This window comes from Hakea prostrata, chromosome 3, assembly GCF_041222555.1.
Source record: "Hakea prostrata isolate BN-2017 chromosome 3, UWA_Hpros_2, whole genome shotgun sequence".
Taxonomy (NCBI): Eukaryota; Viridiplantae; Streptophyta; class Magnoliopsida; order Proteales; family Proteaceae; genus Hakea; species Hakea prostrata.
Window position 1 is genome coordinate 68,869,713 of NC_142602.1, and position 12,655 is coordinate 68,882,367.

Here is a 12,655-nt window from a genome sequence, read left to right on the forward strand (position 1 = left end):
GCATTCCACACTGTGGCAAATCGATACAAGTAGCCTAAAGAGCTTGCTATCCTATTGTGCGTGTTTTTGAGCAACTTCGTGGCATGAGTTGATTTGTCTTCCCACATGATTTATTAAACCACACTCTTTTCCACCCACTTTCTTCCAATTTTTAAATCCATCAATAGTGAATGTCCCCTGTCCAGAGTTCACTCCAAGTTTATTAAAAAGAAAACATGGCAAACAAAATACTGCATCTTTTAAAGGAGAATACTCTAACAAGAAAGGACGAACCTTAAACCACGAAGATTGAAAACGTCGAGGATGACTTGATGGCCCGGATTTTGCATATTCTTAAAGAATAGGCTGATATGGTCCAGTTTTAAGGCATGATCAACTTGATAATCCCAAATTTGTTTTCTCAACCATGGATCACGGTCAAAATCATTATTTTGCTCCCTTTAAGGTATTGGAGTCTGTTTTGGACGTTTTTCACGAGTTGAGGTCTCAGGAATAGAGGTCGGCAATGATGCATCAACCATGTCATTCTCAACGCCTTTTTTTTTGTAGAAAGAATCAATGGTAGAATTCTTTCCCATGGTTAAAAAAAATCCTTATACATAATAAGCTTATCAAATTCAAAATAACCACACATAAAAATAAATAATTTAATAAAAAAACAGCAATAAACTTTCAAGCAATACATATTCAACATTAAAAAAAAAAATAAAAAAAATAAAAAAAGAAATAGAAAGCATTAAGCGTGTATTCAAGTATTTTAATACGTAATAAACTTAATAAATTCAAATCAACCACAAACAAAAATAATTAATTTTAGAAAAAAAACAGCAATTAATTTTCATGCAATACATATTCAACATTAAAAAAAATTAAAAAATAGAAAGTATCAAACGTGTATTCACTATTCAAGTATTTTAATATATACTAAACTTAATAAATTCAAATCAACCACAAATAAAAGTAATTAATTTAATAGAAAAACAGCAATAAACAGTAAACTTTCATGCAATACATATTCAACATTAAAAAAAAAAAAAGAGAAAAACAAGGATATATTATAGGCATTAATATATATTTTTTAAAAGGGGGGGGGGGCCTTAGTGAGTCCGCCACTGCCTTTCATTCCTCCTATGGCCTACATTGGCACTTTTAAGTTTGGAACTTCATAAATAATTTTCATTAATTACTTTTAGATCAATGTTTTTTATAACCATAATGTGTGCAAGGTATAGCTAGTTCCTTCAATGGTACGTCAGCACAAGAAGGGGAATTTTTTTTTTTTCCAGGTCAAGAACAAGGGGAATATTTGCTTGACAAGGGCAAGTCCGCCCATCGTAATCAAAGCTTACTTTATTTTCTAACCTTCTAATGTTGTTTAATATATACCTCCTCTCTCCTACATCTTATGTTACTAATAAGCTAATTTGTCTTTTGCAATCAATTAATAAAAGTTGATCTCATGAAAATGATGTTTGAGATAAGTAAAACAGACACTAAAGTAGCATCCACAAGTATAGTATTAATTATAGAGCTTTTTTCATGCTTCTCACGTAAGTTGTGCCAAAACTCTTGACAGTACTCATAGCAAAAATTACATGTTGCCCACAGTGACCCTTTTCGAAAATTACAAGTTCTCCACAATTATTTTTCTGTTAACTTTAAAACTGAAATGACCATGTTGCCCATGGTGTGAAGGAAAATATAATTTTTTTTCTTTTACAAAAATTCAATTAATTTTTTCAAATTTACGAATAGAACTCCCTGTTCACAGCTGGAATCTAAGGAGCTGGATGTAGAATTAAACAAAGAAGAATTTCAATCTTCTCTGTCACTTTCTTCTCCATCCATTGCTCGATCAAGCAAGCTCTTTCAAGAGTTGCCATTTCTTCCTCGGGTAAAACACACACACACACACTACTTCCTCAAATAGCACCCACTCCTTCCCCTACCGGCATCCACCGTCGACAATTGAAGGTTCATCATCACTCGAAGAACTCTTGATCGGTTTGATCTGGTCCGCAACCTCTTTGATTTTGCTGAGGAACTGAGGAGGACGTAGATCTCGTCTTGACCACAAACCAACCTATTGCAAAGAGAGATTTTTCATGCCAGGGTGGTGTATATTTTCATGGCAGCCAACGTGAATTGTGCGAACCAAGGATTTTTTTTTTGGTCAATTTAAAAAAAATTAAATGAAAAGGTTTGGTAAAAATATAAATTTATATTTTCTTTTATCCCACAGGAAAAATAGTCATTTTAATTTCAAAGTTAACCAAAAAGTAACTGTGGATAACTTATAATTTTGGAAAACATACATTGTGAACAACATGTAATTTTTTTCACTTAAGTGGGCAACCAAGAATTTTGGCCCAACCGAAATTGACAGCGTGAAAAAAAACTCTTAATAATATATATCTCATTGGTAGAGCATGACTCATGTTACACTTTTTTTTTCTAGATTTTGCTTTAGTGGTGTGTCTGACGTGGTGGTGCCTATAGTACTCACCGTTGGATGCACATTATGAGGATTTGACTATATATATATATATGTATGATGTTCATTCGGGCTGGCTCACGCTTACCTTGACTACATCCTCGTGAAAGCTTTTATAATTAATATAGGCAGGACTTTGCCTCTAACCTGGAGGAGATTCAAACTTTAACATCTAATGAGGAAGTGTTGATCTTTTGCAAGAGTTATCCCTTGGGTTCTCATTTTATATGTTTTTATAAAAAAAATAATAATAATAAAAGAAGGTATTCTTCCAATGATGACTTAATTAATAATTGTGCACGTTTCGTCTTTGGTAAAAATCTTGCATGTTTTACGAGTTATTAGGTTGTTGGGGGTGGGGGTGGAAGCTACACTAGTAAGATTAACCAAATGTTTTCAAAAAAAAATCTATACTCGCACGTTTAAAACAAATTTTATATTGCATTTTATAAGCTATAGTTGTATCAATCCTTGCCTATATATACAAGGATGATTTACATGTGTAACACATTGAATGCAAAATAGATGCTTAGGAATCTTAAGGGAAGAAAAGCCATGGAAGTTCAGCAAGTTCTTCACATGATTGGTGGGGATGGAGAAACTAGCTATGCCAGTAACTCCCAACTTCAAGTACTCTCTCTCTCTCTCTCTCTCTCTCTCTCTCTCTCTCTCCTCTCTCTCTCTAATACTTTCATTTTTATTCCATTCAAGCAACTAAGCATGAACTTTGTTTTCTTCTTTCAGAAACTAGCGATAACCAAGGCAAAGCCACTGATAATTCGAAGCATTTTAGATTTGTATTCCACCAAGTTATCTCAATGTCTAAGGATAGCAGATTTGGGCTGCTCATCGGGACCTAACACCTTACAAGTGATCACTTTAATCATTGAAGCGATCTATGAAACATGTCATCAGTTGAATTGTAAAACACCGGAATTCCTAGTGTTCCTCAATGATCTTCCAAGTAATGACTTCAACACCATTTTCAAAACCTTGCCAACCTTCTATGAGCAGCTAAAGAAGGATTTTGGTGAAAATTTTGGGCCAGTTTCTATCACAGGATTACCCGGTTCTTTCTATGAGAGGCTCTTTCCAAGCAGTACTATAGACTTCTTTCATTCCTCTTACAGCCTTCATTGGCTCTCTCAGGTTTGAAACCTAATTGATACATATCATGCACGCTCGTGTGTTTTAGTATATTTTTTCTAACCATGTATAATGAAAACTATAGGTTCCTCCAGCAGTTGGAAGTAACAATAAGGGGAATATTTACTTGGCAAAGACAACCCCTCCTAGTGTGCTGAAAGCTTACCAGGTGCAATTTCAAAAGGATTTTTCCATGTTTCTTAGCTTGCGCTCGAAGGAAATGACACCGGAAGGAAGAATGGTTTTGACATTTATTGGCAGGAGAAGTGAAGATCCTTTTGGCAAAGAGAGTTGCATTTTGGACCTGTTATCTAATTCACTAAATGACTTGGTCTCCGAGGTATACATGCTTAATTAATGACTGCGTTCAATTTTTCACTTAGTATTTAAATTTTTTACAATTTTTCTTATCTTGTTTTAGGGCCGCATTGAGGAAGCCTTAGTGGATTCTTTCAATTTGCCGTTCTATATGCCTTCTAGCAAAGAATTAGAGAGTACAGTTTGTGCAGAAGGATCCTTTTATCTTGATAACTTAGAAATATTTGATACCAATTGGGACGCAAATGACAGTGATGACAATGAGTTAATGTTGGATACCTTTATAAGAGGGCAGAAGGTGGCAAAGTATATAAGAGCTATTTTTGAATCCATGCTTGTTGACCACTTTGGAGACTCTATCATTACTACCTTATTCAGCAGGTTCATGGAGTATGTCAGCAAGCACCTCTTAAAGGAAGAGGGTAAGCTCGTTAATTTTGTTATTTCCTTGAGAGCAAAGTGATGTTTTAGGACCTTGAGGAGTGTAAAAATATTAATGTTGGTCATCTCCTCAAGTAATAAGTAGATGCACTTTTGTTATTTCCTCAATAAATGTTATTGTGATTGTTGGCCGGTGCGGTCATTAATGGTGCATGTCTTAATATATGTATCTGATTAGTTCTCTACACCATCGTTGGAAAATTAAGTTTTCACTCAATGGCATTTCTATATCAAGCCTAATGTGTCAAGCTAAGTCTCTTTTTTTTCTTTCTTTCTTCTCTTTTCTTTACATTCTTATTTTCATCATATTCTATAATCTCAATCTCTAGACGGAAAGGGAAAGATAAAGTTGTGGTGGTTTCATATTGTGAAGGAAAAAAAAATTAACATCGAAGTAACATACAAAAGCTCTAAGGTCTGCTTAATTATAGATCTAAATTGTGGTCTATCAATACTATATAGCCTGATAAAAGTATAAAGAAAACTAAAATCAGTAAAAGTCAAACTGGGGAAAACCATCATATTGTTCAGATTAGGAAAACCATCATTTAACCATTACTATGGCTTCTCCTTTGATTTCACCTACCAACATCATTTCTCTACTATTTTTAAAATTTGATCGAAGCAACTATCTCCTTTAAAAATCCCAATTTAAAATTTAGAAAAAAATTAAAGAATTTATTAGTACATGAGGACAATGTGTTAGTAAATCCCCTCTCATCCCCCAACAAAATTTGAGTTCAGATCATCTCCCCATCATTAGAGAACAATGTACTCCCTCGTTAGTTTTCAACCACTTATATAGCAGATGGGGTCGACATGAGACCCATTGAATTCTCATTTTTCTGTATGGAATGGTCCATGAGAGATTTTCAGTATGGTCCGTGCCTTCTCTTCTCTGTTTAATGTCACAATTGATTTGATTTTCTTAAAATCTGAAAATGGAGTGAGCGAGTGAGAGAAATGACGGCTATGAAACACAGAGAGACAACCATGGAATCCATTGATGAGCATTGATAGCCCATTGTTTAATGATTTTTTATGGACTGTACGATTGGCTTGGTGATCGAGTTTTCAGCAAGGCACTTGACTGTTCCACATTGAAATTTGAATGCTCATGAGAATAAATCTGAAATCTGAAATTTCAATAAATTGCCAAATTGGAGTGATTGGGAACATGAGAGAAGCTCGAGGCCGTAGATCCCGCTGACTTGCTCCATGTTCTCTGTTGAAAATTATAAATAAATTCTTATTAAACTGTTCGGTTTGTTGGTATGCAAGTTTAATTACGTATCTAATGCAATCCAATTTTAAGATAGATTGAAGTGTCTACCAAAAAAAAAAGATTGAAGGGCTTAATTTAATTTGTCCCATCAACTTTAAACTTTTATTATATTAATTAAATACTTAATATTTGGTATCGAAACTGACATCAACTTTAAACTTTTATTATATTAATTAAATACTTAATATTTGGTATCAAAACTGACATCACGTCAATCACATTGGTATTTGAATAGTTAAACAAACTAGAAGGTGAAAGAAAAAATGAAAGAAAATAAAATAAAAGAAAAAACGTGGCTGACATTTCTCTAAGGACTGTGGTCTTCTTGAAGGTGCTTTGTTAAATCTAAGTTAACATAGGAAGTTGGTTGTACATTGCATTCTCTCATACGGGTATTTTTGGTAATTCATTGTATTTCTCTTTATATAAGTTTTTGTATTCTTACATTACATAATACAAGTTAGATTCATCACATGGAGGTGCACATAATTATAGTAGTTCCTAATCTTATTAGGAAGGGGTTCCATTCCAACCACCTCTATGAGGGCTAGCTTTTTAGGTTTCTGTTAGGGGTGTAAACGGACCGGATTCGAATCGGATAGTGTTAATACCATATCTGCATCTTATTATATTCGGAAGATAATCGGATACCTATTTTCTTAAGTAAATTCTTCTAAATGGACATGTATACATATTGAATATAAGTTTTTGATTGCAAGTTTACATCTTTACCATTTTATTTGTGAGGACTAAGTTTGAAATTTAAGAACTTAACAAATTTGGTAGCTATTTTAGTAGAAAATCTAGAAAAATACTCACATATCATAGGTAAAACATTTTAAATAAAAAAATAAATTAAGATAAGTAACTTAATTGGATAATTTTATCGGATGTACTGGCAGACTCACTAATGGCCTGTTTGGTTGTGTGAATCCAGGGATTTCAAATCCCTGGATTCATGAGTCAGTTTTTTAACCCCGTTTGGTTGGAAAACATGGGGCGATTCATGAATCCAGCCATTTCAAAAATAAAGGTAAAAACGTGAATGAGTTGAGTTCAGCGTTTGAGGTGAAATGAGCGGAATGGACCTTACCTATAAAAAGAGGAGAATGAGCGGGTTCACGTTTGACGGAACGACGCTTCAATCTCGAACGGCTCCTCTATCTCAAACGATTCTTCTCTCGCGAACGACTTCTCTTCTCGTTGGACGCCTCTTCTCTCTGGAACGCTCGTCTTCTCTCTAGAATGCCTTTTCTCTTTTAATCGGCTCTTCTCTCTCGAACGGCTCCTCTCAAAACAGCAATCTCGAACAGTCTTCAACTCTTGAAGGTGAGTTGAAGAGTTGAAGTTTGTTCTTGGACTGAAGGCAAGTTTTTTTCTCCGGTAGGGTTTTGGAGCATAAAGAGTTTATTCTTGGACCGAAGGCAAGCCTTTTTTTTCGAGCAGATTGGAGGAACAAACTGTGCTTCTTCTCTATTTTCTTCTCCTTGCTTTTTTCAAGTTTATTCTCTTCAAGCAAATCAGAGGTACAAAATGCTTGAGTATAATTCTGTTTATTCTGGGTTGAACAAATGTAATCGTTAATGCTTCTATTGTTCTTCAGTGAAAGAAAGAATTGAATTTGATCTCAGTTTTCCCCACCAACAGAGTTTAATTTGCTTTATTTTTCACATGAATCACCCAGTGATAAAAGAGGAACACCATTTTCATTCACCCAATGGCACTCGGCTACTATATGAGAAAAGGAAAAAGAATGAACCAGGGCAGACCTGGTTGCAGCAACAAATATTGTTATGCATATCATATTTGATATGAAAAAGGAAGGAATCAGTTTCTTCTCTGGTCTATGTTCATGGTTATCTATCTCAAATATGATATGCATAATAGTCTCCTAGTTTTTATTTCTATTGGGATTTTTGTATTTGTTATTCACTTTTTTTTCCTTCTCACTGGACCTTTGGGGGTGGGTGGGGCTGTCCTTCAGAAGATCTTAGGGAAAAAGAAATCAGCCTCTTATGGGGGGGGGGGAGGAAAGGAAATCGGCCTCTTACAAGTACAGGAGCTTAAATATACAATTACATTAAGACTATATAAGTGTTCTTTATGGTATTATGAACCCTTGAAAAAAGAAGCTGTAAATGAACTTTCCTGTGTTGATCTTTACCATATTTACATACAGCAATATGCAATCCACAATTCAAAACTAGAAACCTTAAAATATGCTACAGTTTTACTCAGTTTTCAAATGCCCCTGCAGGGAGAAGTTTATGAATGAAACCACTGGGAGGGACAGTTGTTGCAGCATTTTTGTAGTTAGAAAGTTCAATTGATTTTCCATGTTGATTTTCATTTGTCCAGACATTGTTGATCTTATGCCATGATTTGTTACTCTTCAAAGTAATAATATGATTTCTTCATGGCCATTTAACTTTTTGCGCTATTACACTACTGGATGCAGACCATTCTCAGAGGCTGCTGTTTTGTCTATGGCATTTCTCTAGTCATAGAATCAACTCTAGTTTCTCTTGAGGGTACTTCGACCATCGGACATTATTGATCTTTTAATATTCCTAGTCTGTACTGCATGAAAAACAAATGATTTATGCCCTCAACTCGTTCTTCCAAAAAAAAAAAACATCTAACACCATTCCTGTAGTGATTTCAGTGAAAGTTGGGCAATTAGACTGAGTCCCATAATTTACTACTTAGTTTCCAACCTTGTCAATTTCTTTTTTGTTATCACTATAAAGCAAAAGGCACAAGATATTGATTCTTCTTTACTGATTACTAGTACAGGGTAGGAAGATTGATATCTGGGTAAGCAAAGAGGAAAAAAACCATTTCTCTGGTCAAATGCAGATTCAATTTGTTTTTTGTTTTACACGCTGTGTTCTTTGTTTATTAGTTGTATTCAAAAAGTTCTTTGTTTATTAGTTGTATTCAAAAAGTTCTTTGTTTATTAGTTGTATCCTTTTGAATATCAGTGATCAAATCTCTGCTGTGGAGTGCTAGATGAAACAATATAATGTTTCAGAGCAATAGGTATACAATGAGTTCAAGAAGAGAGTGGTAGAGGCATGGAAATAGATAAGAAAAACCTAGATGAAACCTACAAGCTAGTCTCTAAGTCATTTAGGAACTTTAGAAACTACAAAGCCCTTGTTTGTGCAAATAGTCATTCATCTGTCACTTGGTATTCCACTCATTTTCTCTTCATCTTCTCTATTGGTTGTGGAATGCATAAGTGGGTTTCTCTTCTATTCTATTGGCATCAATGGACTGGATTTGGAATTGGACCTACTTGTTTTAGTGAGCTTAGGTATGGGCCTCTTCCATTAAGTGCTATCACTTGAGCCAACTCATGGATACTGCATTGAGAATTAGAAATTAGATAGAACAGGTGTGCTGTTTTCTGTTCTCAGATAACTGAAGTACGGCTGGTAGGTGTTTGTCAAAATAGTATATTCTTTTATTTATTAGAAACAAGTCAATGAGAAAAGCTGGCAATTAGACTATGTAATATGTTATGATTGTAATGAATAATTTTTCTTTGATCTCTTATGTTATATGTAATAACTATGGTTGCAACGTAACATTTCCTTTGATCTCTTGCTGTCACTATATGATTACAACTTTGAAAGGTATTGTGATATGAATGTTACATAATTTTAATTTATTGAAATTAATTGTAGACCTCTATTAACATGGATGACGAGCACCTTAGGAGACAGAGTAAAAAACTGAGGAAACAGAGGTGGAGGAAAGAAAGCAGGGATTCAATGTATCATTTTGTTTTTTACTGTTATTGCTATTGCAGTTTTTGTTGTTGTTAGGATGGAAAAAGAAACTAACATGGCATGGTACTGTTGACTTCTGTTTACTTGAAACCTGAGCTTTTGTTACATTGTGTACCAGTGAAAAGGTTAAAGATACTATAGCCAGTTTTACTTGGATTTCGTAGCTGTTGGATACTATAGCCAATTTTGGACATTGCTATGCCTACTTTACTTGGATTTCGTAGCTGTTGGTCCTCTTTTTTTTTTTTGTGCTAAGTTGTTGTCCTGTTAGGTTTTATATTTTATTTGTTGAAGCTGACTGCTTAATGCAGTTGGGGTTTACTATTTTATTTTATTGGTTATTACTATTACTATTATGTTTTTTTGTGCATTAGGAAGTGTAATAAAGCTAAGGAGTAGAGTAACATTGAACTTTATTATATTTTAGTGTTTGGGTGAGGGGAATAAAGGTAATGAAATATGAGTGGTCATTGTAGTGTTAATGCAGATTTAACAAATGATGTGGTAGATGTTCAAAGATTTGGAGACTTAAATTTCAGATTTGTTATGTTCAACTTATATAATTAATCTACCATAATAGTGCTTCTTTTTTTGTTTGTCAGATGGCAAAATCACAATTCCAATCAATACAACCAAAAAAAAGGGATACAGCCAAGTGGTCTAAGCCACACTCCCACTTCTTTTTGCAGACGTTGGTCACCCACCATAAGTGTGGGAAAGGAGGGGGTAATTGTCTTAAGCGCGATTTGCACAAATTGCAAACAATATTAATGCAGCACTCCAAACTTCATATGAGGCAGAACAAATTAAGAACCATTATTGGGTGTGGAGGGCAAGAATCAAAGCCCTAATAGATCTCATAAAATGTAGTGGCCTTGGATGGAATGGCGAAGAATCAAGATTTGATGGACTTGCACATGTAAGGCGGTTGCTGGGTTCTACCAGAAAGTGGGTTTCATGTAATTTCTTATGGAGTTTGTCAGTTAAGTTTCATGTCGTCCTTCAATAAAGCTTTATTTTCTCAATGTTTTGGATCAATAAATGCGTAATTATCTACTAATCTAATGCTCCAATCTTGTTTATGGTCTTCTAGCTGCCATTTTAATAAAAAAAATTTCCTTTATTAGTTGCGTGACGGTTAAGTAGTTGCGGGTCCAAAACTTAGACAGTCATGGAAAAAAGAGGTTTTTTTTCATACTTTTCGGTTGCAGAAGTCTCAATTAAGGCAAAATCCAATATCCAAATCAAACGATGTGATGACATGAGAGCTGCTTTATAGAATTATAGGCCTTCAGTCATGGCCTGCCTGGCCTTCTAATAATAGGAAGCACGGACATGAGAAGAAGAATCCTTGATTCCAATAGTGGGGGTTGAGGCCAACTTGTTCACTATATAGAACTTATTGAACAAATCAAGTCGGTACCAGTATTCCTGGCAAGAACATGACCCATGTTTAAAATGGTGGAACCAATGCTTATCTCGAACAACGACTTCCCTGTTTGAAAATATTACCATGAACTTGATTGCGGAATGACATGTACTTGGTGCAGGGGCCTGAGACAAGACTCTCCTTGTAAAATAACTAATAATACAAAGGATGTTTGCATGAATCACATTAATGATTTACCAGGAGATTATAAGGTTTGTTTCATGTTTTATTTTCATATATAAAATATACCAAATTAACCAAGTCAATTTATGAAATCCATGGATTCAGATAACCAAACAGTTTTGCAAGATGAATCTGTAGGTTTTCAAATCCACAGATTCAAGATAACCAAACAGTTTTTCAGAATGAATCTATAGATTTCATTCCACAGATTCAAGTAACCAAACAGTTTTCAAAATGAATCCACTGATTTCATTTCACCAAATTCAAGTAACCAAACATCTAATTTTTTGACCCATGATTCCATTGATTTGAAATCCATATATTTGAAATCTCATTTCATTTCAAATGGCTGGATTCATACAACCAAACAGGCCCTAAGGGATCGGTTTCTCTTTTTCTTGTAAAATACCAATATTCCCCCCCCCCGAATATTGGAAACAAATTTAAACGTTAAGATGAAGGATTTATTTGGCATTCTAATTTTCTATCTAAGGGTTGTATTTAAAATCCAACTTTTAAGGAGAAAACTATTAACTCCGAATCGGAAAGTAAATTTCTCCCTAAAATTTCTCTCTACTTATTCTTCTTTCTTCCTATTTATTCTCTCATTCTCTAATCTTCTCTTACGCACGACCAAGTTTTACAACTTTTCTCAAGGAATCTTGGACCTTCTCCACACGATTACAACCACACAACCACGTATATTTATATATCTCTCTCTTTTTTGGTTTAATTTTTTTTTCTTTGATTTTTTTTTCTTTAATTCTTATTTTAATGTAAAATACTTGAATACACGATTAATCCTTTCTTTTTTTTTTTTTTTAAAATGTTGAATATGTATTGCATGAAAGTTTATTGCTTTATTTTATTAAATTTTTTATTTTTATTTGTGGTTGTTTTGAATTTATTAAGTTTATTACTTATTAATTATATACACTTATTAGTTATAGTAGTTAATTTTGGAAAACAAACAAATTTTTAGAAAAACTTGAGAGGCCTATAGGAGAGGAAAATAAAAGAATCCAAAAAGATTTGAATTTTTCTTTTTATTTTTTTAATAGTAGATCAATGAATCTTTTTTATGTCTACTTTTTTCGTGGTTGATTACAAGTTTAGGAGAATGCTTTTATTCAAATTTTCAAATTTTAGGATTCATCAAATCAAATGGATATAGGAGAATGAGCTACTTCTAGGGCTTCCTTGGGAGTGAATCGAGTGGTGCAATCGTCAAAAGTATAAGGATTTGTTTAACCATGCGAAAGAAGTCTACCATTGATTCTTTCTTCAAAAGAAAAGGCGTTGAGAATGACATGGTTGATGCATCATTGCCTACATCTATTCTTGTGACCTCAACTCTTGAAAAACGTCCTAAACAGACTCCAATACGAGTGAGTGAGCGCTTTTTCTGCTATGAATGAATGACCTCTCCATTTCCAAGCTTGCTCTTGAAACCGGCCTATGGTTCTCCTCTATGAAAAGGTTCTTCCGTGATCACTCTCAATAAGACATCCATTCCTCTTTCAAAAGTGGAATGGATTGGCCCCAATTTTTGGCAGATGGTT

General features: G+C 34.1%; 1 protein-coding gene across 1 annotated transcript; it reads left to right on the plus strand.

Moving 5' to 3' along the window:
- The first annotated feature begins 3,009 nt into the window (after positions 1 to 3,009).
- On the plus strand, positions 3,010 to 4,600 carry LOC149022884 (putative jasmonic acid carboxyl methyltransferase 2). Its single transcript, XM_089147357.1, has 4 exons — positions 3,010 to 3,124; positions 3,239 to 3,643; positions 3,726 to 3,980; positions 4,062 to 4,600. The coding sequence occupies exons 1-4, from the start codon at positions 3,020 to 3,022 to the stop codon at positions 4,419 to 4,421; spliced, it is 1,125 nt and encodes a 374-aa protein (XP_089003483.1). The 5' UTR covers positions 3,010 to 3,019; the 3' UTR covers positions 4,422 to 4,600.
- Positions 4,601 to 12,655: the final 8,055 nt, after the last annotated feature.

What these genes read in the sequence shown, in the direction of transcription:
- LOC149022884 (XM_089147357.1), top strand. Translation starts at nt 3,020, where the DNA reads ATGCTTAGGAATCTTAAGGGAAGAAAAGCCATGGAAGTTCAGCAAGTT. An exon ending in CCAGTAACTCCCAACTTCAA is followed by an intron (nt 3,125 to 3,238) that starts GTACTCTCTCTC and finishes TTCTTCTTTCAG; the next exon opens with AAACTAGCGATAACCAAGGC. An exon ending in TAAATGACTTGGTCTCCGAG is followed by an intron (nt 3,981 to 4,061) that starts GTATACATGCTT and finishes ATCTTGTTTTAG; the next exon opens with GGCCGCATTGAGGAAGCCTT.